Raw genomic sequence first — 25072 nt, forward strand, 5'->3', positions numbered from 1 at the left:
ATAGTTCCTCTCTAAGCGGATAGCATTGACATATAGGGAGGATATGGTCTATCTGAGCATAGGAGTTTCCGTGCAGCTGTTTTTCCCATAAAGCCTGCCAAGAACTAACACAGAGAGAAGAGATACCAATGCTGGACAATGTGATATTTAAACAGGTAGCCTAGTGGTTTGAGCGTTAGGCCAGCAACCTTCGAATCCCCGAGCTGACGAGGTAAAAATGGTTCTGCCCCTGAGCAAGGCAGTTAACCTACCGTTCCCCGGGCGTCAAAGACGTGGATGTTGATTAAGGCGACAGTCTAAGTAATTAATAATAATAAAAATCCCCATCAAAATCAGTAAATTTATACTATAGTTTTTTTCTCCATGGGCTGCATCTCAATCTCTCACACCCACCTATTTCGGCCTTTCGCATCTGTCTGAAAGGTGGCCAAGAGATAGCGTTATTTCTTAGACATCCCGAAAATCGTTCTTCTAAATATAGGACAGACACTTAAAAATCTTATTCCTTATGATTCATTTTTTAACTCTTTTTTTTTTTTAACATTTCTGAATGTGTTATTTAATAATGCGTTTCTATGGGTTATAGTAGTAAAGATGATCCATGGTATGACCCCCGCTCGTTTGTAGCCTATTCACAGATGCAATGCAAGTTTTTACAGTATCTTTAGTCTAACTGCCTAATCAAATATATTCCAGTCCGTGTTTCCCTTCAACCCCAGCTGGCTCACTTGCAGGTTTTGTTTACTGGCGGAGGAGAGGCAGAGAAGAGGATTTAACAGTCTACCGCTCATGTGGGAGACTAAAATATAAGTTTTTCGACTTTATTTTTTGCTGTTGTCGTTGTGCAATAACATGTGGTCATGTAAAATCACCGAAACGCGCTTTATTGTGAAGAAATAGTGCGAACAATTTGACCAACGGTGAAGTCTGACAGTCAATGTTGTCTTGAGTGGAAGCCTCGTTAATGTCAGTATTGACCGAATCGAGTTTGCGGTTTAATTATTTATTCTCTCCATACAAGGTTCAGTTGAGTTTAAGTAAACTACCTATTAATCGCAATACTTTTGCGTTTATTATTGTGGTATTTTTTGGGAAAGACACCAGCGGTGAGCGTGAAACGCAGTGACCAGGGGATTTGGTTTAGTACGCCACGCGTGCCATGAACCTGAAGTTGTCATAAGGGAAGCTACAGAATGTGGGGACTGCGACACGAGAGAAATTGCTGCACATCACTAACTGTGGTTTTTATCCTTTCAATGCAAGGGAATAAGCCATTTCCGAAGTAGATACACGGCGCCATAGCGAGTGTTACCGAAAGCGTAATTCAATTGCGAGTTGGTATCAAATCGCACTAACTTGCGTTGTGGCCTGCTGCACAGCCAGCTAACAGTAGCTATCAGTTAGCTAGCTACTCTGCTTGGCCTGTTCTGACTTTCGAGACTGCGGATTGAATCAAGAACAATTGAAAAGACTCAATGCCATGCAAGTTATTGGCAAGTGAGACGTTAGCTTCGTTTGTCCACAATGAATCACACTGTTGCATTTGTTTGTGGCGATTTGGAATATCCACCAGATCTGTACAGATAACTAGCAGTGGCTAACCAGGTAGCTAGTGAACACGTTGGACTCTGAACTTCCCTCCGCCCATTTTTCCGGAATGCATGTTTTTATTTTTGTTTACCTCTGGGTTCTCGTGGTTTAGCTAACGAACCAATTGACAGCTACCACTTGCCAGCTAGTTTTAACCGAGTTGACACGGATTCTAACCCAGTTCTCGACTGTGTCTTCGGTCGGATATTGATTTAAGTAAATATGTGTCAGCGGACTTTACTTGTGGTTTTTGTGACGGCTGTCTACGTATGGAATTGTCAGCCAACGAATGGAGAAAATACAGAAAGTAAGTAGCTAGTTATAATCTTCTCACCCTACTCATCTGTTTCAGATGTGTTCACTTGCATAATTGTACTTAATTTAACAGTGTCACTGTTAAATTAGGTGTCACTTTTGGAAGGCTCTGCTTTGACATCAATATCCGCTATGATGACAGCAAGGCCAGCCTTATCGTTAGATACGCTAGATTTAAACGGACAAAGGTCTATTTGATTGACTTTTTGGTTAGTAAAAAAATTACTTGACCACCTAAACTGATCAAAATACCTTTGCAACCTGCAATTGTTCATGTCTATCCCATAAATGTGCTTGGCTATCAAATAGGTGCGTACAATGTACATCACATTGATTAGGGGTAGGGTGTTAGGGCTCAAAATTAGACACGGGTTCTGGTGTTATACTTTGTATTCCATATAGTACACAGAACGCTTTATTTCATGAGGGTGTGAGACTTAAAATCGCTGAGATCTTATTTTCACGTGATCAGAAAAGGTACAAAAAAAATTGTGGACAGGACAATGATAAACCCTTGTCAAAAAGGCACAAAATCACCTGTATGGATTCTTAATTTCAACAAGTTTTGTCCAATGTCTTAAGATGGAGTGATCATATTGTTCTGACATTTATGAAATGTATATGTAATATTATGACAATTAGGCTCTTAATATGCACATTAGGCAGTAGGGAATGCATAATTACAGTAATTTGAGGCCAATTGTCATATTATTAACAAATATACATGCTTTATGCTTAACAAATTGAAACATTTTTTTGAAATGAGAATAAAAAATATATACGGCTTTATGCAAATTAGATGCATTTTTTTTTCTTTATTTAACTAGGCAAGTCAGTTAAGAACTAATTCTTATTTTCAATGACGGCCTAGGAACAGTGGGTTAACTGCCTGTTCAGGGGCAGAACGACAGATTTGTACCTTGTCAGCTCGGGGGTTTGAACTTGCAACCTTCCGGAACTTGCAACCAACGCCCGTAATAATATGCTAAGTAGTCGATACAGAATAAAACAAATACAGTATGTTAAACCCATTCATTTAAAGTCAGGTGGTCCTATTGTTAACATATATATTGAGATATTATGCACTCCTGGGAGTCTACACTGAAGAGTATGAGTGCGCACACACAAACAAACACACACCAGGGGTGGTAACAGAGTAATTGGGGTGACATGATCATGAACAAAAAGTAGGGTAACTATTTACTAGTTAGTAAGTTAGGTTGTATCACAGTTGTATTCAGTAGCCCCTCTGAATAGGACTAGAGTGCACACAAACACTTCTCAGCATCCCTACACACTCATACAGCACCCCCACCAACACACACACACACAGCCTAACGCAGACTTTACATTTACATTTAAGTCATTTAGCAGACGCTCTTATCACTTTACACTTCTCAGCACTCACACAACACACATACGCCACACATTCACTCAGTACTAGTCATTATTACAGGATTTGTACATGTATTAGCCATCTACATTACTGTGTGATTGACTGTTGTGTTGCAAATACCAGTAAATTAGTTAACAAAATGACAGATTAAAAGAGGGTACTTAATGTCAAACCAGACACTCTGAAATCACAGCAGGTTTATCACAGGACTGGATCAAATTGGATTAAACAAATTAGCATATTTCAAATGAATGGTAAAGGAACCGGATGCACATGTACAACAGTAAGTGAGTAAACAAAGACAGAGATTAAAATAGTTAGTTTGGCCTTAAAGTTATGTCAAACCAACCACTTTCATTGCAGGTTTTTTACGACACTGATTTGAATGCGATTGGATAAACCAAATGAGTTTAAATGAATGGTAAGGATAAAGGATGGACATGGTACAAAACAACCTAGCTTCTGTTGTCCTCCCAACAAAGACGGAGATTAAAAGAAGGCAATTTACACTCACCGGCCAGTTAATTAGGTACACCCATCTAGTACTGTATCGGGACCCCCTTTGCCTCCAGAACAGCCTGACTTCTTTGGGGCATATATTTTACAAGTTGGAAACATTCCACAGGGAGGTTGGTTCATGCTGACGCGATGGCATCACGCAGTTGCTGCAGATTGGACGGCAGTACACCACCGCCACCATTCTGTACCTTTGACATCAGTCAGGATGGGTCCATGTACTCATGCTGCTTGCAGCAAATCCTGACTCTGCCATCAGCATGACTCAAAAGGAACCGGGATTCCTTGGAAAAGGCCATGTTTTTCCACTCCTTAATTGTCTAGTGTTAGTAATCGTGTGCCAACTGGAGCCGCTTCTCCTTGTTTTTAGCTGATAGGAGTGGAACCCAGAACAGTGGTCGTCTGCTGCAATAGCCTGTGTGTGACGTGGATCGACGAGATGCCATTCTGCACACCACTGTTGTGCTGTTATTTGTCTTATTTGTGGCCCCAGTGGATGAGCCTATGCCCTCCCATGCCCACTCATGGCTGCACCGCTGCCCAGTCATGTGAAATCCATAGATTAGGGCCTAATTTATTTATTTCAATTGACTGATTTCCTTATGAACTCTAACTCAGTAAAATCTTTGAAATTGTTGCATGTTGCATTTATACATTTTTTCATTGTAAGTTGTTACGTCTTACATGTCCAAGCAGGAATGCATGATTCAAAATATTTTGATATGCAACCTAATCCAGTTATTGTCATGCATTTTGGATTGACAATTTTTAAAAATATTTTACCGCCAAATAGGGCTCCAGAATGTTTTGTTAAATAGAGATGAATTTGCCTTCATCTTTATGTACATTAACATTATATATTTGCTTAATTCAATTGGTGCTAATTCACCGCCTGAGGAAGTAGAAACTCAACACATTAGCTAGAACACGAACTGTAAATATAACACCTACTGCTAGTAGCCATGTAAGTGCAATGAGGCTAGTTCCCTTGCGATGGCCGATGCTCAATTTCACACCCTCTGTATTTCAAAGACATATCGGGTATCTTGATTGTAGAAGACTGCTTTGAGCACAGTAATGATAGTTGAAAAATAACAACTATACCTACAGTAGAAGGCTGAGACACTCCTCTCTTTTTAATATGGACAACTAGTTGCTTCCAAAGTTGTATTTTTTTCCCTGCCATTGCATTTTGAAACGTTCTACAATCATGAGTAGGAGAGTGAGTGAGAGGCTCGTTCATTACAGCAGCCTGCCCCAGTGAAACAAGCAGGCACACTGTCAGGGCAGACACTTATTACAGGAATCATGAGGAAAATGCACTTTACTGTTGAACAAATTTATCTGCACAAAAATAGGACTTTTTGATTGAGGTGGAATGGGCAGCTCGCACCAGTGCAAGCAATTAAAAATGAAACTCGCACAGCCAAGTTAAAAGGTCACAAAATATGACTAAATTGTCACACTCTGGATTCCTGCGTATGGTTTCTATTCACCCCGTCTGCACCTGGTGACCCACTCGTGATTTTTTAACTATTTGAAAAGCTGGTAAGAGTCAATGTAGTAGAATTCTTGACACTTTGTGATGAAATAGGCCTATACCTACTCTTGCACCAACACTATGCACCATTAATGTATTTAGGCATGGGAGTTAACCCTCTTAAACAGCCTTTGTCTAGCAGCATTGCAACAAATCAAACGCTCAACTAACACCTCTGTACTTGTTTTGGATGTTAAATGCTGTCGAGTTTGGTTTCAGCTTATGTGACGGGATGAGAGAACGAGTTGGACTGAGAGTTGGAAAAAACCTAATAGTAATGTGAAGCCACCTTTTTCATTAAACTGAAAGGGGGGGTGTTGAGATTGGGTAATGGCATCAGACCAGTTTGTGAGAATCTGTTGCGGGACTGACAATTCATAAACAATTTGTGTATTGCCTGGCTACTGGCTCTGGCTGGCCCCCTTCTCGCACCTTTCCGACTTGACAGTGAACCAGTGAGTGAGTGAGAGAAACTTGGGTCTCACTGAAAGTGTTTCATAACATTGACTGACAGTAACTGACCAACCCTTTTGCTGAACCAAGCCCGTGTCTGTATGTGACCTATGTTGTGAAGGAATTGTAGATGTTTATTGACCCAATACTTAAATCAAAATGGACAATTCTGGCTTGGACAAGCTTAATTAATTAGCTTGTCAAAATGGCTAAATTAAACTAAAATCCTTGGTGGGTTTTATATTTACATTTTTACATTACCCCATTTTACATACTGAAGGTTTGAGTATAGGCATAGATTAAGAATAGTTCTATCTGTATCTGTTCTATTCTGTTGTCAGATCTGTATGCACAGGACTCACCCTCCTTCCACATGGTAGAATGTCTTACGTTCTATTTCTGCCTGCAATGTTTGTTCATCATTACACTCTATTGTGCTACCATCCATCATACGGTAGGTCACCTCGGGTACCAAGATACAGTAGTTAACCACAGGTCTCCAATGTAAAGTAGTAGTTCACCTCAGGTTACCAATGAAATCATCTGAAGTGGTCAGGTTGTCAAACCAGACAATATCAATCTATCTTAGAAGTGTGCCTGGTCTAGCGGGTAATGCTGCCGCCTGCAGCATGTACACGTCACCCTTCAGCATGGGCACGTGTCCCGGCCCTACTACTACTCTGCGTCTACCTCCCTATCAGTGTCTCCCTGCTCATTTCCACTTAGCAGAATACATGTATTTTTGATATCTCCAAAGTGGCCAGGTTGTCAAACTAGACATTATCAATCTATTCCTGAACCAGACAGTATCTACAGTGCATTCAGAAACTATTCAGACCCCTTGACTTTTTCAACATGATGTTACGTTACAGCCTTATTATAAAGTGTATTGAGTACAAATTTTTATTTAATCTACACACAATACCCCATACTGACAAAGCGAAAACTGGTTTTTAGAAATTTTTGCAAATGTATTAAAATTAAAAAACACCTTTTTATTTATATACAGTACCAGTCAAAAGTTTGGACACCTACTCATTCCAGGGTTTTTCTTTATTTTTTTACTATTTTCTACATTGTAGAATAATAGTGAAGACAAACTATGAAATAACGCATACAGAATCATGTAGAAACCAAAAAAGTGTTAAACAAATTAAAATATAATTGAGATTCTTTTAAGTAGCCACCCTTTGCCTTGACGACAGCTTTGCACACTTCGCATTTTCTCAACCAGGTTCATGACAGTCTTGAAGGACTTCCCACATATGCTGAGCACTTGTTGGCTGCTTTTCCTTCACTCTGCAGTCCAACTCATCCAAACCAACTCAAAACAAATGATAGTCCCACTAAGCACAAACCAGATGGGAAGGCATATCGCTGCAGAATGCTGTGGTAGCCATGCTGTTTAAGTCTGCCTTGAATTCTAAATAAATCACAGATGGTGTCACCAGCAAAGCACCATCACACCAACTACGCATGCAGAGATCATCCACTCACCGACTCTGCGTCTCACAAGACACGGCGGTTGGAACCAATAAATCTCAAATTTTGACTCGTCAGTGCAAAATCTGTTCTTTGGTCTGGTGTAATGTTCGTTGCTCGTGTTTCTTGACGCAAGCAAGTCTATTATTATTATTGGTGTCCTTTAGTAGTGGTTTCTTTGCAGCAATTCGACCATGAAGGCCTGATTCACGCAGTCTCATCTGAACAGTTGACGTTGAGATGTCTAACTTGAACTCTGAAGAATTTAGGCTGCAATCTGAGGTGCAGTTAACTCTTAATGAACTTATCCTCTGCAGCAGAGGTAATTCTGGGTCTTCCTTTCCTGTAGCGAGCGGTCCTCCTGAGAGCCAGTTTCATCAAAGCGCCTGATGGTTTTTGCGACTGCAGTTTAATAAACTTTTTCCCGATTGACTGACCTTCATGTCTTTAAGTAATAGACTGTCATTTCTCTTTGCAGATTTGAGCTGTTCTTGCCATAATATGAACTTGTTCTTTTACAAAATAGGGCTGTTTTCTGGTTACTATTTGATTCCACATGTATTATTTCTTAGTTTTGCTGTCTTCACTATTATTGTACAATGTAGAAAATAATACATTAAGCAAAACCCTTGACTGAGTAGGTGTTACATTACATTACATTTAAGTCATTTAGCAGACGCTCTTATCCAGAGCGACTTACCCTTTCACTGGTACTGTATGTAAATTAAATGTAATATTTCAGTTATTCATTTTTTTATACAATTCTGAACCTGTTTTTTGCTTTGTTTTTATGGTGTATTGTGTGCAGATTGAGGGAACGCTCTAACCACCAGGCAGGTAACCTAGTGGTTAGAGCGTTGGGCCAGTAACCGAAAGGTTGCGAGATCGAATACCCAAGCTGACGAGGTAAAAATATGTTGCTCTGTCCCTGAACAAGGCAGTTAACCCACTGTTCCTAGGCTGTCATTGTAAATAAGAATTTGTTCTTAACTGACTTGCCTAGTTAAACAAAGATAATCCATTTTAGAATAAGGATGTAACATGACAAATGTGGAGAAAAGTCAAGGGTTCTGAATTTTTGCCGAATGGACTGTACATGTATCCTTGAAGTGCTCAGGAGAGGGAATAGTCTAACCAGAAACCGTATCAATCCATCTCACTCATGAAGCTCAATTTCCACGCCTCATGTTAAAGACAGACATCCTTTTGTCTTAAGTGTCACCCAGTGTGTAACTCTACTAAAGAACTAACTCTTGTTAAATGTCACTGTCGTCAAATGAGATCCGGTTGGTCTGTAATTGCGTAACATAACAAGCTATTGTCTGCATCCCAGATGATACCCCGTTCCCTATGTATACTGAACACAAATATAAATGCAACATGTAAAGAGTTGGTCCCATGTTTCATGTGATAAAATAAAAGATCCCAGAAATATTGCATACACACAAAAAGCTTTTTTTTCTTCTCAAATGTTTGTGCATAAATTTGTTTACATCCCTGTGAGCATTTCTCTTTGGCCATGATAATCCATCCACCTGACAGGTGTGGCATATCAAGAAGCTGATTAAACAGCATGATCATTACACAGGTGCACCTTGTGCTGGGAACAAAAAAAAGGCCACTCTAAAATGTGCAATTTTATTACACAACACAATGCCACAGATGTCTCAAGTTTGTAGGGCGAGTGCAATTGGCATGCTGACTGCAGAGCTGTTGCCAGAGAATTTAATGTTAATTTCTCTACCATAAGATTCCTCTTTGTAAAATTATTTATTTTCAACTCTCAATCTGTGGATTCTATTCGATTAGAAAGATTGAAATTGTACGTTAAACGTCACAGCATAGTTGAAAGATATGTGTTGCGTAGAAACCCGAAGAGGGTGGCCAGCAGAGATGGGCTGAGGGAGGCTGAGGATTGGGATGTGGAATTGGAATTGGAGACAAGTGGGAGTGGAGTTGCTGTGTGGGAGATAAAAGTAAAAAATAAACTCAAGGTGAAACATAAAAAGTACATTTGAATGACACTGTGGCAGTGTTTTTACAACTAATGCCGATTTGCCTGAGGCTGATGCCGTGCAGGTGTTTGTACACACATTCATTCAAATAAACACATACAAGAACACACGCATACATGTAATAGTGCCAGACATGCACACAAACATATAGTTTGCTTTGCTGTTATGATTTTAGTTGTCCTTGATATCCATATCCATGTGCTTCTACACCTGCATTGCTTGCTGTTTGGGGTTTTAGGCTGGGTTTCTGTACAGCACTTTGAGATATCAGCGGATGTACGAAGGGCTATATAAATAGTATAGTGTACTACTTTTGACCAGCGCCCATCAAAAATAGTGTACTATATTGGGAATAGGGTGCCATTTGAGACACTCCTGTGAGAAAACCATGAGTGTGTGTGTGGTTGACACACAGGAATTGTTTGTCTTTATTGTTCTCTTGAACAATAGTCCTTTAATTCTGGGTGACATGTTCAACTTTGTCAAGCTTGTGAAACACCTCATTTTCAAGCAACTCAAGCACCTGGATCTGTGTGTATCAAGCAACTGAGTAAGAATGCTGATCTAGGATCAGTTCCCCTGTCTATAATCTTACTCATTATGATCTAAAAGGCAAACCTGAACCTACATCAACACTCCTACTCCGAGATGCTTGATACATATGGCCCTTGCTCTGACAATGTGCTTTCTTTCTGAGGTGCGTACTCAGTACGTGCCCTTGACATGGAGGCCTAACTGACCTTGATCAAGGAAATGTCCTTCTTATACTGCAGGTAATAATTACCTCAGTGTCAACAACGGCCCTCAACAATGCCCATTCATATTACATGATACCATAAAGCAGGTAGGGATCCATTGTAGTGTTGCATGGTATACTGGTACCAAAATGCTGCCAACATTTTAGAATACGATTTCATCTGATACTACTGAATTTTTTGACCCTAAAATTCTAAATTTTTATGAAGTCAGTTTTGTTAATAAATTCAGTCAACACAAAAAAAGCAACAGTAACTCTCCTGTATGCGCCCATTCACTAATGTCCATTTCACTTTCATGTGTATATCACATGTAGCAGCTGTAATCAGCCAGCCACATACCCTACCAGCAATCACTCACAGGTTCTCTCCGTCCTCTCTTCCTGCGCATCTATTACATTTGGTTTTAAAATATAATTTAGCCATGATGTCAAGCAGGGATGCAGACCCTGGTGTTCTTCTGCTACATGTACATTTGATAGATTGGAGCAGTGTGCAGAGCGAGCAAAGTTGAAACATTGCATCATTTCATCACCTGGTATAACCAAGAGCATAGGCCTTTCTGAGTAGGCTTTGCAAGTTCGCTGTCACACAGCCTCTGAGTGTCAGAGAGAGAAAATAGAGCACAGTACTTTACAGCAATGAAAACGGCTCGTCTCTAGGGCACACCATTAATAAGAGATGACCCGTATTACCAGAGTGACTTTTTACAAATTCACATTCATTTTAAATACTTTTACAAACAGCTGTTTTAAACTGTTCCTGGGTGGCTAATTATTGATTTGATAACAAACAACCTTGTTCGGTCATGTTACCTAACTAGCTAACAACCAGTTAAAGGAAAGATTCACCCATTAAGAATGTTCTATCATTTTTCTATCTCTGAGCGTTGTTCTATCGATTCCTGTGGTCATTTCATGTATGTTTAAGCTATTGCCTGTCAAGCATGCAGAAATATAGCCGGTATGATGAGTTTTGCATCGATACACATGAAAACATGAAATGACCCCAGGAGTCGATAGAATATCGCTCAGAGATGCAAAAAACTATATATAACATTCAAAATGGTTGTTTTACGTTGTGTAATGTGATATGTAAAAGTTAGTGCAGCTGGTGAGTTTGAGGAATGACTGAAGTACAGTGCATTCGGAAAGTATTCAGACCCCTTGACTTTTCCACATTTTGTTACATTACAGCATTATTCTGGGGCGGCAGGTGGTTAGAGCGTTGGGCCATTGAGCATTAACCGAAAGGTTGCTAGATCAAATCCCTGAGCTGACAAGGCAGTTAACCCACTGTTCCTAGGCTTTCATTGTAAATAAGTGTTCTTAACTGACTTGCCAAGTTAAATAAAGGTTTACATTTTTTAAATTTAAATTGTTTTCCACATGTGTCAAATACAATTTGATTTAATTTGAGGGGAACAAAGCAAAAATGCAGTGGAACTGGCTTCGAGGTCCAGAGTTGGGTTTGAAGGTCCTAGAGGCACAGTTCCTAAAAGCTTAAGCAATTATTAATCAATCGCCATCTAGTACCTTTAATACATTATAGAGATTTTTTAGAACATCATAGGCATAGTTGATCTCAGACTATGGTTAATACCGCTAATCCTTGTTAAGAGCCCGCTAGTAATTATTTAAAGTGCCTTTACTGTTCTGTTGTCTGAAACCTGAAATCTGTCAGTTATTGGTAGCGTACTGGTTAGAGCGTTGGGCCAGTAACTGAAAGGTTGCTAGATTGAATCCCCAAGCCACTGTTCCCCAGGTGCCAAAGACATGGATGTCGATTTAAGGCAGCCCCCCGCACCTCTCTGATTCAGAGGGGTTGGGTTAAATGCGGAAGACACATTTCAGTTGACGGCATTCTTGGTATGGATTGCATCACGCGCCGCTGCAGCCAATTGTCTGGTCCGCTGGTGCCTCCCTGATCTTAGCTCCAACAGCATATGTTGGAAAACAATAAACCAACGATCCACCTAGTAAAATCTTGAAAAAGGAAGTGTTGCAATAGCTGCTGGGTGTTTGTGTTCTTCCTGAGGCCACACTAGTGTAGGAGGGAGAGGCGTGTGAGGCCCAGGGAGAGGTTTATGTCCCAAATGGCACACCATTCGTATGTAGTAGATTACTTTGACCTGTAGTGTAGGAGGGAGAGTAGAGGGAGAGACGCACTCACACACATCTGGACAGTGCCCTTGCCCCTTCCGCCTGTTGCCCTTGTCTGAAAAAGTAGACATCAAATTAACTGTGGTCAACCTACCGTTTCATTTTCACTTAACCTTTATTTATACAGGTTAGTCTAATTGAGATGTAAGTTTATTTTTTATTTTTTTTACAGTGAGACCTGTACAGTGTTTATGGAACCAGGCATGCAGCCAGTGTGGCTGTGGATGAAAACAAAATTCACCAGCCACTCAGACTATGTACTATATGTAGCTTCATACCAGCCACATTTTCAGTGCAGGTTTATTTAGCCCATCCATGTAGATACTATCTAAATGCATTCATAGTAGCTGTAGGCAAGTATCTACATGCACTACATAAGAGTGCTGATGTTGGAGTTTTCTCCTTGAGTGGGTGAGTGTTTGAAGTGAATCAGAAGCTCCATAGCTGCCCTTATGTAGTTGGCTTGCGGTTTCTTTTACAACTGTACAGCTGCAGCTCCCCAGCATATTTTTGGGTTTTCATGTTCTGAAATGTTATTATTATATTCTGTAATATTATTTATATTCTGCAAAACCTTATCAGACAGTTTCATAATGTCTCTCAACTTCACCTTATAAATAGCTTGTTCAATTACAGAGCTTTTTCTTTCTAATCATAGACAATGGAACCTAAATTCTCAATTAACTTTAAGGATTCTAGAATTGTAGTCTAGGTTCTAGAATGAATGACCTGTATCTCCAGACAGCAGATTGTAATGGACAGTGTTTTTTTCTATTAGTTTTGCTAAAGTAAGTTTTATGTGCTATTTCAACAGATCAGTTTGCTCCAGCACCTACAGAGTTAACCTCTCACAGTCTACAGTAGATTACTGTTTAGGAATAGACGATTATGTGTTAGTTTCTAGTTAGTTTCTACGAAGATATTATTTCATTACTTGTTATTGCTGTGTTATATGATCCATTGCTGGCAATTCAGTGGTTTGCTCCAGCACCTACAGAGTTAACCTCCCAGCATGACTGTCCTATGACTCAATCCTGACCTTTGATTTTAACTCTCTGCCTGTTGTTAGTTGATCACCCCTGTTATTTCTTCATGCACAGGAGAGGTGGTACAAACAACAATTAAAGCCAATTAAGTTTGAATTCCTTTGCATGGGGATTCTGCTGTTTTGAGGAATATAAATACATCATAGTTAGCCCCCCTCTCCAACTCTCCTAATGGCTGTTAGACTCTGTCAGTGGTGGTGTGAGATATTATTGATCAGTGGAAATCTTCAGTCGTGATCCTTTTATAGATTATACAGTACCTCCGAGGTACAGACTTATCTCTATGTGTCTGTGTGAGTTAGTCCAGCAGCCCCTGTCTGCCTGCCTGCCTGTCCGTGTGTGTGGCTGGTTTCCATGGTAACTCCATCGGTTTGCGTGATGTTCCCAAAACATCTCTTTTTTTCCCCCCAAGTTGATAGGAAGGACTCTTAACAGCTAGGTTGCTCCCCAAATGGCACCATATTACCTATGGGCCCTGGTCAAAAGTAGTGCACTATATAGGGAATAAGTTGCCATTTGAGCTCAGGCAGCCCTATACCTGTGGTGTTATGGATGGAATAGGATACCCCTCGACTGTTCATGAACTCTCTTACATCTGTGACGGTTGTCCCTGTTCTCCCGGTTTGTGTTCTACACCGTTGTGACATCGGAGGTATTATTTGTTTGCATCAATGTTCAGTCATAGTAAAAATGTTAGTCATCATAGAATCTGGTACAGGTGAATCATGATTTGTCTCTGGAGAGTAACCAGCTTTCTACAGATGGGCATAAAGTTATATGATGAAAGCCTAACCACCACACTCAGCCACTGCTGTGTGGTAGGGTTGAACATTTTCCTCGTATTTTACAAATGTTCCATCCCGAGAATAAATCACTTTGCGATATACCTAAACCAACTATGTTTTTAGTGCCATTTAAATTGGACAATTAATAATGAGGCAAATAACAGTACTTTGGCTGTTTTTAGTTTTAATCCGTTTTTTTGTGAAACGCACCAAACAAGCTGTCGACCTAACCCTCAATGGATACAATGGATACAGCGAGCCGCGATATCATACACACGAGATGTCCTGCTTCATCTCTGGCCCTTTGCTTCAAGTCTACACTGCAATGGAGTACCACCATCATGACAATCAACGTGTCCCCAAGAATAGGCTTCAAAACCATGGAAGGGTGGCAGCAGAGGAGGAATTTGGATTCGGATGAAAAAAACGCCCTTCAGAACACCTCTTCCATCTATTATGCATAGCAATGTAGAAAGCATAAGGAATAAGACTGATGAGTTACGGGCTTGTACCCAATACATCTAAGTACTGACAATCCTGCTTGATCTGTCTGAGACCTGGTTTACGGAACAGGATCCCGACTCTGTTGTGGAGCTGCATGGCTCCACAATCGTTAGAACGGACCGAAGCATCAACTCTGGTAAGAGAAATGGTGGTGGAGAGTGTGCATTCGTCAATGAGAAATATTGCAATCCTGCCCATATTACAACTAAGCACAAGGTATGTACTAAAGATATTGAACTCCTTGCTCTTAACCTACGGCCATACTACCAGCCACAGGAAATAAATCCAGTCCGATTTATTTATTGTTTACATAGACTCTGCTGACACACTCAAAGCTGCCGACTTGATTCATGACCTTGTATCCCAGGCTGAGACAGTCACCTGAAGCAGTAAAGCTAATCATGGGAGACTTTAATGTGTGCAATCCATCTCAACATTTACCATCATATCAGCAATATGTTACCTACCCGAACTGAAGCCTGTCTGGACCTCTGTTATGGTAACATCCCAGGTGTGTATTTTTCCAAGGCACTACCCAGTCTTGGGGGTTGGGATCATAACATGGTTCTGCTCATCTCAGTCTAGAAAGTGTGTCTGCATCGAGAGAAGGCTTAAAAGGTAGAGATTAAAAGATGGACTCCTGAAGTGACTGAAGGTTGCTTACTTTTTCTGTGGCTTAACCTCTCTGGGATCGTTCGGGACGCTAGCGTCCCACCTCGCCAACAGCCAGTGAAATTGCAGGGCGTCAAATTCAAAACAACAGAAATCTCATAATTAAAATTCCTCAACCATACAAGTATTTTACACCATTTTAAAGATACACTTCTCGTTAATCCAACCACAGTGTCCGATTTCAAAAAGCCTTTTCGGCAAAAGCAGAACATATCATTATGTTAGTTCAGCAACTAGTCACAGAAAGCATTCAGCCAATTTCCAACCAAAGAGAGGTGTCACAAAAAGCAGAAATATAGATAAAATGAATCACTAACCTTTGACGATCTTCAGCAGATGACACTCTCGGGACTCAATGTTACACAATACATGTATATTTTGTTCGATCAAGTTCATATTTCTATCCAAAAACCTCAGTTTACATTTGCGCCATGTTCAGAAATGCCTCCAAAACATCCGGAGAAATTGCAGAGCTACATCAAATACTCATCATAAACTTTGATGAAAGATACATGTTTTACATTGAATTAAAGATAAACTTGTTCTTAATGCAACCGCTGTGTCAGATTTCAAAAAAGCTTTACGGCAAAAGCGGGGCGGCAGGGTAGCCTAGTGGTTAGAGCGTTGGACTAGTAACCGAAAGGTTGCAAGTTCAAATCCCCGAGCTGACAAGGTACAAATCTGTCATTCTGCCCCTGAACAGGAAGTTAACCCACTGTTCCTAGGCCGTCATTGAAAATAAGAATTTGTTCTTAACCGACTTGCCTAGTAAAATAAAGGTTAAAAAAATTCAATAATCTGAGAACAGCGTTCAGCCACAAAAGCAAGCCATAGAGTTACCTGCCAAATTGTGGAGTCAACAAGAGTCATAAATAGCATTATAAATCTTCACTTACCTTTGCTGATCTTCATCGGAATGCACTCCCAGGACTCCCACAAGAAATGTTAGTTTTGTTCGATTACATTTTGTTCGCGCGTTTAGTTCACTCTTCCAAAGGCACAATGCGCGAGCGCAAAATCCAGATGAAAAGTCAAAGAGTTCCATTACAGTTTGTAGAAACATGTCAAACGATGTTTACAATCAATCCTTAGGGTATTTTTATAATAAATCTTCAATAATATTCCAACCGGACAATAGCGTATTCATTACAGAGGAAAAAGAAGGAACCCGCGTGACCGCGCAGTAAACTGATTGGCCTCAGCCTAGTCCACTTGTTGAAACAGCTCTTATTTGACACCCTTCCACAATAGAAGCCTCAAACAACTTTCTAAAGACTGTTGACATGTGCTGGAAGCCTTGGGAAGTGCAGTCTGGTCCCATAGACACAGCATATTGGATAGGCAATCACTTAAATGAAACTACAAACCTCAGATTTCCCACTTCCTGGTAGGATTTGTCTCAGGTTTTCGCCGTCCATTTGAGTTATGTTATACTCACAGACATCATTCAAACAGTTTTAGAAACATCGGTGTTTTCTATCCAATACTACTAATAATATGCATATATTAGCATCTGGGACAGAGTAGCAGGCAGTTACTCTGGGCACCTTATTCATCCAAGCTACTCAATACTGCCCCCCTCTCACCAAGAAGTTAACAATTGTATTGATATTTACAGATGTCATACAAGTTTCTTATTAAGGCACATGAAAGTTCACATGTTCAGGAAGGTATTTCTGCCACAAAAACACATTTTGATGATTTATTTTATTTTTTACGTTCAAACGGCTCTCCTGTGAAGTCGTGACTTGCTACATACACCTAGTTTCCTGAATTGGGTCATATATTTTCAAGCAGAGTGGTGGCTGCATTGTTTTGTGGGTATTCTTGTAATCATTGAACTGGGGAGTTTTCAGAATAAAACACAAGGTCAAATCTAAACTGGAGTTGCTTACCCAGAAGATGGTGAATGTTCCTAAGTGACCGAGTTAAAGTTTTGTCTTAAATCCCTTCTGGAAATGATCAACAATTTGAGAGAGCTTGAAGAGTTTTGAAAATAATAATGGGCAAATGTTGCACAATCAGGGTGTAGAAAGCTCTTCAGCCATGTTCACATTGGCAGTTTGAAGTGATTCAAATCCTATTCATTCACATATCCGATTCAAATCTGTTCTTTTTCCTGCAGTCTGAACAGCCAAAAACCACATTGAATCGGATATTATTCGAGCCACATTTCAAACCACCTTTGTAGGTGGTTTGAAGTCGGATACAAATCTGATTCCTGACCATGACTTGTCTGAACGGTTAAATCTGATTTATTTGAAAGTATTTTTACCATTTGATTTTGAACATTCAAAGCAACTGGGAAACATCCATGGCAGGCATTGTCACCTTAGCTTGCTATGTAACTTCTGAGGGATAGGAAGCACGAGCACCACCACCAATCAGCCTACACCACTGCACACAGACCTGTCGTTACTGTGACAACTGCTTGTTTGCAAATGACTGCTACCTGAACAAACACACACATCCTATTTGGTCACATGCAACTTGCTATTTGGACAGTCCGTAGTCCAAAACAGATTTGAAAAACAAAACTCTATGAGCATTAAGGCCTGCAGTGCCAGGCAGCATTGTAAGGCTGCGTTGAGACACTGACTTATCAATGACCCAAGCCCAGCTCAGTTAATCCCTACCATGCTGAGTTGTCATAATGCTTCATTCAGCAAATGTACATTATACCAGGGGTGTTGGTAGACACAATGTAAGTAACCTAATGTATGGCTCTCTAACTGCCCTGAATGCCTCTGCTAATCCTACAGCTATCGCATCCAGTAATCATGTGCCTATGAACCAGATTTATACTGTTAGCACTGAGGCGGTGTGCCCTAGTAGGAATTCTACTGTGTTCCGCTCACCCTGCACTAACATAAATAACATGAGCATATCTACTTATGCTATGCTTCCCAGTAAAGCAATGAAAAAAAGTAAGCATCCCAGAAGAAAAGTGCTCAAATTAGCCCACATTAACATATGTAGCTGAAGAAACAAGGTTAATGAATTCAATAATTTGCTAGTAACAGATGACATTCATATTCTGACAGTCTCTGAAACTCACTTAGATAATACCTTTGATACAGAGGTAGCAATAGAAGGTTATAACATCTACAGCAAATACAGAAATGCCAATGTTAGAGGTTTTGCTGTTTATATTCCGAACCACATTCCTGTAAATCTCAAAGAGGAGGATTACTGTTGAAGTAATATGCTTCAGGTTCATCTGCCTCACCTAAAGCCTATTCTTGTGGGAAACTGCTATCGACCATCAAGTACTAACAGTCCGTATCTGGATAACGTGTGAAATACTTGATAATGTATGTGATATCCACATAGAGGTATATTATCTGGGTGATTTTAAATATTGACTGGCTTTCATCAAGCTGCCCACTCAAGAAAAAGCTTCAAACTAACCAGTGCCTGAAACCTGGTTCAGGTTATCAGTCAACCTACCAGGGTAGTTACAAACAGCACAGGAATGAGATCATCAACATGTATTGATCACATCTTTACTAATGCTGCAGAAATTTGCTTGAAAGTAGTCACCAGATCCATCTGATGTAGTGATCACAATATAGTAGCCATATCTAGAAAAAACAAAGTTCCAAAGGCTGGGCCTAATATGGTGTATAGGTCATACAATATGTTTTGTAGTGATTCCTATGTTGTTGATGTAAAGAATATTTGTTGGTCCGTGGTGTGTAATGAGGAGCAAACAGACCGATGCACTTGACACATTATTGAAATGTCTTATTCCAGTTACTAATAAGCACGCACCCATTAAGAAAATGGCTGTAAAAACTGTTAAATCTCCGTGGATTGATGAGGAATTTAAAAAATTGTATGGTTGAGAGGGATGAGGCAAAAGGAATGGCAAATAAGTCTGTCTGCACAACCGATTGGCAAACCTATTGCAAATTGAGAAATCATATAACTAAAATGAATAAAAAGAAGAAACTACACTGAAACAAAGACGCATGACAATAAGAATGTTAGTAAAAAGCTTTGGACCACCTTAAATGACATTTTGGGACAAAAGGCAAACTCCGCTCCATCGTTCACCAACTGATATTGCCAACTACTTTAATGCTTTATTTCATTGGTAAGATTAGCAAATTTAGTCATGACATGCCAGCAACAAACTGACACTACACATCCAAGTATATCTGACCAAATTATGAAAGACAACCATTGTAATTTTGAAATCCGTAAAGTGAGTGTGGAAGAAGTGAAAAAATTATTGTTGTCCATCAACAATGACAAGCCACCGCAGTCTGACAATTTGTATGGAAAATTACTGAGGATAATAGCGGACGATATTTCCAATCCTATCTCCCATATTTTCAATTTAAGCATACAAGAAAGTGTCTGCCCTCAGGCTTGGAGGGAAGTAAAAGGCATTTCGCTACCTAAGAATAGTAAAGCCCCTTTTACTGGCTCAAATAGCCGACCAATCAACTTGTTACCAACCCTTAGTAAACTTTTGGAAAAAAATTGTGTTTGACCAGATACAGGCTATTTTACAGTAAACAAATTGACAACAGACTTTCAGCACGCTTATAGGGACGGACATTCAACAGGCACAGCACTTACACAAATTGAGAGAAATTGATGATAAAAAGATTGGGGGCTGTTTTATTATATTTCAGTGTGGCTTTTGACATTATCGATCATAGTCTGCTGCTTTGTAACACAACAAAATGTGGAAAAAGTCCAGGGGTGTGAATACTTTCTGAAGGCACTGTATATAGTGCACTACTTTTGACCTGCGCCCAGGTTGTACTGTTCCAGTTATCAACACTAGTCACTATCACCACAGTGGACTGTATTAGATTCTCAGTTAGGAATGCCAGGCTCTGGCTGAATGAGATGTCCATTCCAAATGGCATCCTATTCCCTATGTAGTGTACTATGTTGGGAATAGGGTTCCACTTGGGACACGACCAGCCTGGTCAAACGCATTCAACTATATAGGGCCCTGGTCAAAGGTAGTGCACTGTAAAGGGAATAGGCTGCCATTTGCACAGTGTCCACACTCCACAGCACACTGCTGGGAGCTGTTTGTTCTCTGGTTCCCTGGCTGCTCCTTTGGGTCATTTACTGTCCCTCCCTGTGTATGTATCTCTATCTGTTTGGGTCATCTTACTGCTTCAATCCTTCTGCCTCGCTCTTTCTCTCTCTCCCTGTCTCTCTATCCATCTCTCCCTGTCTCTATCTCATACTCTCTCTGAGAGGGGCTCTCATGATGGGTGATGATTTGGGGTGTTTGTGATGGATATCTTAATTAACCCGTGATGTCCAACACCAGGGCCCATTATAGTTGTTAGTAAGACTTGTTCTTATACCTCTACATATATCTGTGTAGTAACAATGCAATTACTGTAGTAATAACATTCTAATAACATGTTATTAGTCTTTAGTCATTGCTTAATGGAAGGATTTTTCCTTATTCCAGTCCTTTAATGCATTTACTAAATTAGGCTACTCTGTAACAATGGCATAGTAAAGTTGTTCTTACTATAGTAATTACAGTGTTACTACTCGGGTGTAGTCAGAGCAGTAACAGTGATCATGACAGATCAACATGATCCGGAAACGTCTTGTTTGGAAATAAGTGTTGCAATGACAGGTTTCAGAGTATGTACCGTATGTTTCAATGTTTTCCCACACAGACTGTCTCTTTCTTTCTCTCGCAATTCAATGAGGCTGTCATTGTAAATAAGAATCTGTTCTTAACTGACTTGCCTAGTTAAATAAAGGTTACATTTAAATAAAAATGTATATTCAATGGGCTTTATTGGCATGGAAAACATACACTGAGTGTACAAAATATCAAGAGCTCTTTCCATGACATAGACTGACCAGGTGAAGGATATGATCCTTATTGATGTCACTGGTTAAATCCACTTCACTCAGTGTAGATGAAGGGGAGGAGATCGGTTAAAGAAGAATTTTGAAGCCTTTAGACAATTGAGACGTGGATTGTTTCAATTGGGGGGCTGCAACTCAATATTAGGAAGGTGTTCTTAATGTTAGTTTTGACTACTTTAATAGTGTTAATAAAATTAGCATACCCCCTGAGTCTCTTCCCTGTTTCAAACCTGGTAGTTTGGCCGATGGGACTACCAGCTCTCTGTAACCTAGAGAGCAAAATTTACACTGAAGAAAAAATATCAATTCAATCTCAAATATTTTACTGAGTTAGTTCATATAAGGAAATCAGTCAATTGAAATATATAAATCAGGCCTTAACATGACTGGGACTAAAGTTATGCGTCTGTTGGTCACAGATACCCTAAAATAAAAAAAGGTAGGGGCGTGGATCACAACCTGTCAGTGTCTGGTGTGACCACCATTTGCCTCACGCAGCGCAACACATCTCCTTTGCATAGAGTTGATTAGGCTTTTAATTGTGGGCTGTGGAATGTTGTACCACTACTCTTCAATTACACTGCAAAGTTGTTGGAGATTGGCGGGAACTGGAACACGCTGTTGTACACATCGATCCAGAGCATCCCAAACATGCTCAATGGGTGAAATATCTGGTGAGTATGCAGGCTAGAGAAAAACTGGGACATTTTCAGCTTCCAGGAATTGTGTACAGATCCTTGCGACATGGGACTGTGCATTATCATGCTAAAACATGAGGTGATGGCGGTGGATGAATGGCACGACAATGGTCCTCAGGATCTCGTCATGGTATCTCTGCGTTCAAATTGGCATTGATTAAAATGCAATTGTGTTCATTGTCCGCAGCTCATGCCTGCCCATACCATAACCCCACCTCCACCATGGGGCACAACGTTGAAATCAACAAACAACTCGCCCACATGTCACCATATACGCTATCTGCCATGTGCCCGGTACAGTTGAAACTGGGATTCATCCGTGGAGAGCACAGTTCTCCAGCGTGCCAGTAGTCATCGAAAGTGAAATTAGCTTCCCTGAGATGGTTTCTGACAGTTTGTGCAGAAATTCTTTGGTTGTGCAAACATCGTTTCATCAGCTGTCCAGGTGGCTGGTCTCCAATGATCCCGCAAGTGAAGAACCCGGAGGTCTTGGGCTGGCACGGTTACACGTGGTCTACAGTTGTTAGGCCGGTTGTACGTACTGCCAAATTCTCTAAAACAGCGTTGTAGGCGGCTTATGGTAGAGAAATTAACATCGACTTCTCTGGAAACAGCGCTGGTGGACATTCCTGCAGTCAGGATGCCAACTGCACGCTTCCTGAACTTGAGATATCTGTGGCATTGTGTTGTGTGACACAACTGCACATTTTAGAGTGGCCTTTTATTGTCCCTAGCACAAGTTGCACCTGTGTAATGTACATGCTGTTTAATCGGCTTATTGATATGCCACACCTATCAGGTGGATGGATTATCTTGGCAAAGGAGTGATGCTCACGAAGAGGGATGCAATAAAATTTATGCACAACATTTGAGAGAAAAAAGCTTTTTGTGCATATGGAACATTTCTGGGATATTTTATTTGAGCGCATGAAACATGGGACCAACACTTTTTACATGTTGCGTTTTATATTTTTGTTGAGTGTAGTTTTTGTTGAGTGTAGTACTTAAATTACAGCCTCCAGCCCCATGCCAAATAAGAGTAGAGTTGTCAGTTGTGATAACAGAGCTTACCTCCGTATTGGAATCAAATGTGGGAAGAAACCATTGACAGCGGCCCCTAGTAGAATAGTGCTTACAGCCAATGACAATGCTCAATACAGGAATATGGGTAATAACAGCCAATGATGGCGCTCTATATTATAATGTGGGTAACACCCAGATATGCGGTTGCTGAACCAACTGTCTGCAGAGAGGCATGGGTTTCGTCAAACCAAGACACTGTAGATACATAACCACATATTTTGATGTGAAATTGTTTCTTCTCAATCCAGACTATTTTTTATTCTAGGCCTTGGTCTCTTTGCCCTAAAACTGGTTTTGCAATGAAGGTTATATTAAATATTACACAATTCACTTACTCTGAACTATGCATAGCATACTGTACAACCATTTCATGAAATAGCTGTTAGATAAAATCTAACAAATTGTATTTAACCCTTAATCAATGTTGGTCAGTTAAGAATAATTTCCCATTTGCAGAAATAATGAGCTGACTAAGATATCATCAATATTCTTATTAATTAGGCTACATATAGCATCTTAATCAGACTTATGTGGCTATTTCTTGGGTTCACTGTCTACACTAATTTTATTCACATTCGATTACAACTCAATAATTGCCCTTGAGGGGATAAGTACAAAAGTTGTATTGAATTGAAATAAAGATATGTATAAGTGAGGTAGGGCCCGTGAAGGTGTTCTTAATGAACTTAGTAGGCTGTAGCTAGCAAAATAAACAATAGCCTACTGCGGTTTATTTCTTGAAATATAAAAAGCTCAACTCTTGGGGATATGATACAATACAAAGCCGAACTGATCATGAAATTAATGTGCTTGAAATACATTTTTTTCCCCCTTTTTTCTTCCCAGGAGGTAAAAAATAACACTTCATTTAATGAAGTCCATAGAATTTAGATGGACAACACACCAAAAAATATGCAGACCAATAAATGTCTTGACAGAATATTTTTGATGTGCAATAATATCGTTGCCAGAATCCCATCACTAATCAGTTTGTCTCCTCCCCTCCACTTCTCTCTCCTCTCTTCCATTCCCCTCTCCTGCTCCCCTGAAGTATCCCCTGGAATCTGCTCCAGTAAGGACATCCGGAACAACGTGACCAACCTGCGCTCCCTGGAGAACTGCACAGTGATCGAGGGCCACCTGAAAATCATCCTCATGTTCAAGACCAAGCCCGAGGACTTCAGGGGCCTAAGTTACCCCAAACTGACCGTGGTCACAGACTTCCTCCTCCTGTTCAGGGTCTACGGCATGGAGAGCCTCAAAGACCTCTTCCCTAATCTCACTGTGATCCGAGGTAACAACCTGTTCTTCAACTATGCTCTGGTCTTCTTTGAAATGCTGCAGCTCAGGGATATCGGCCTCCATAGCCTGATGAATATCACTAGAGGAGCGGTGAGAATCGAGAAGAACCCAGACCTCTGCTACCTCTCCACCCTGGACTGGTCCAAGATCCTGGACACGGTGGAGGACAACTACATCGTAGCCAATAAGAATGACCGAGAGTGCGGGGACGTGTGTCCTGGGGCGGCCAAGGGGAAGACCACCTGTCAGCAGACCACCATCAACGGCCTCTTCAACGAACGCTGCTGGACGCACAAGCATTGCCAGAGAAGTAAGTCACTGGGTTCTTATTTAGTTCATCCTATATTTAATCAGGACGTCCCAATGATGTCAGAAGACCTCTTTTACAAGAGAGACCTGACTGTCTTTGGTTCTTAGTCATTTCTTTGTACGATGGAAGGAGTGTTTGTATTTAAATGCATGTAAAATTGCACACTAGGATAGATGTTTCCTTGTCTGCGGTTATTCCATGTTTTGGATACTCACTCTGTTTTTTCCTGCCATAACCTCAATTTGAGAGAAGACCCACTGCCGTGCACAGGGCTTGTACTTGTTTTAATGTGTCCGATTATTTATGTTTTAGTGTTTTGCTATTTATAAGTGAAAGTAGATCAGGGATCTTATCTGATTGAGGTGAATCTGGAAGGGGAGAGGGAGGGCAGGGGAAAAAGAGGGGGAGCAATCAAGAGTGGGAGAAGTGTGAAAGAGAAATTGAGAGTGGGGAAAGTGTGTGTGAGAGAGAAGGAGCTCTCCGGTTGCAGTGATGTCACTTAACATTCAAAGACCTGGTCTCCAGGGGAGTCAGATGAAGGAGAAGAGTTGTTAGAAAGCGAGAGTGGAGTGTGTGTGTG

At 40.4% G+C, this 25072-nt stretch overlaps 1 protein-coding gene across 1 annotated transcript in view; it reads left to right on the forward strand.

The window, feature by feature from the left end:
* The first annotated feature begins 728 nt into the window (after nt 1-728).
* The window catches only part of LOC115102893 (insulin receptor-like), a 95725-nt gene continuing 71381 nt past the window's right edge, over nt 729-25072 (forward strand). The window contains exons 1-2 of the mRNA XM_029623313.2: nt 729-1897; nt 23932-24492. Coding sequence (XP_029479173.1) covers nt 1813-1897; nt 23932-24492 — 646 coding nt within the window. The 5' untranslated portion in view covers nt 729-1812. The remainder of the gene's footprint in view (nt 1898-23931; nt 24493-25072) is intronic.

Source organism: Oncorhynchus nerka, linkage group LG20, assembly GCF_034236695.1.
Source record: "Oncorhynchus nerka isolate Pitt River linkage group LG20, Oner_Uvic_2.0, whole genome shotgun sequence".
Lineage (NCBI taxonomy): Eukaryota > Metazoa > Chordata > Actinopteri > Salmoniformes > Salmonidae > Oncorhynchus > Oncorhynchus nerka.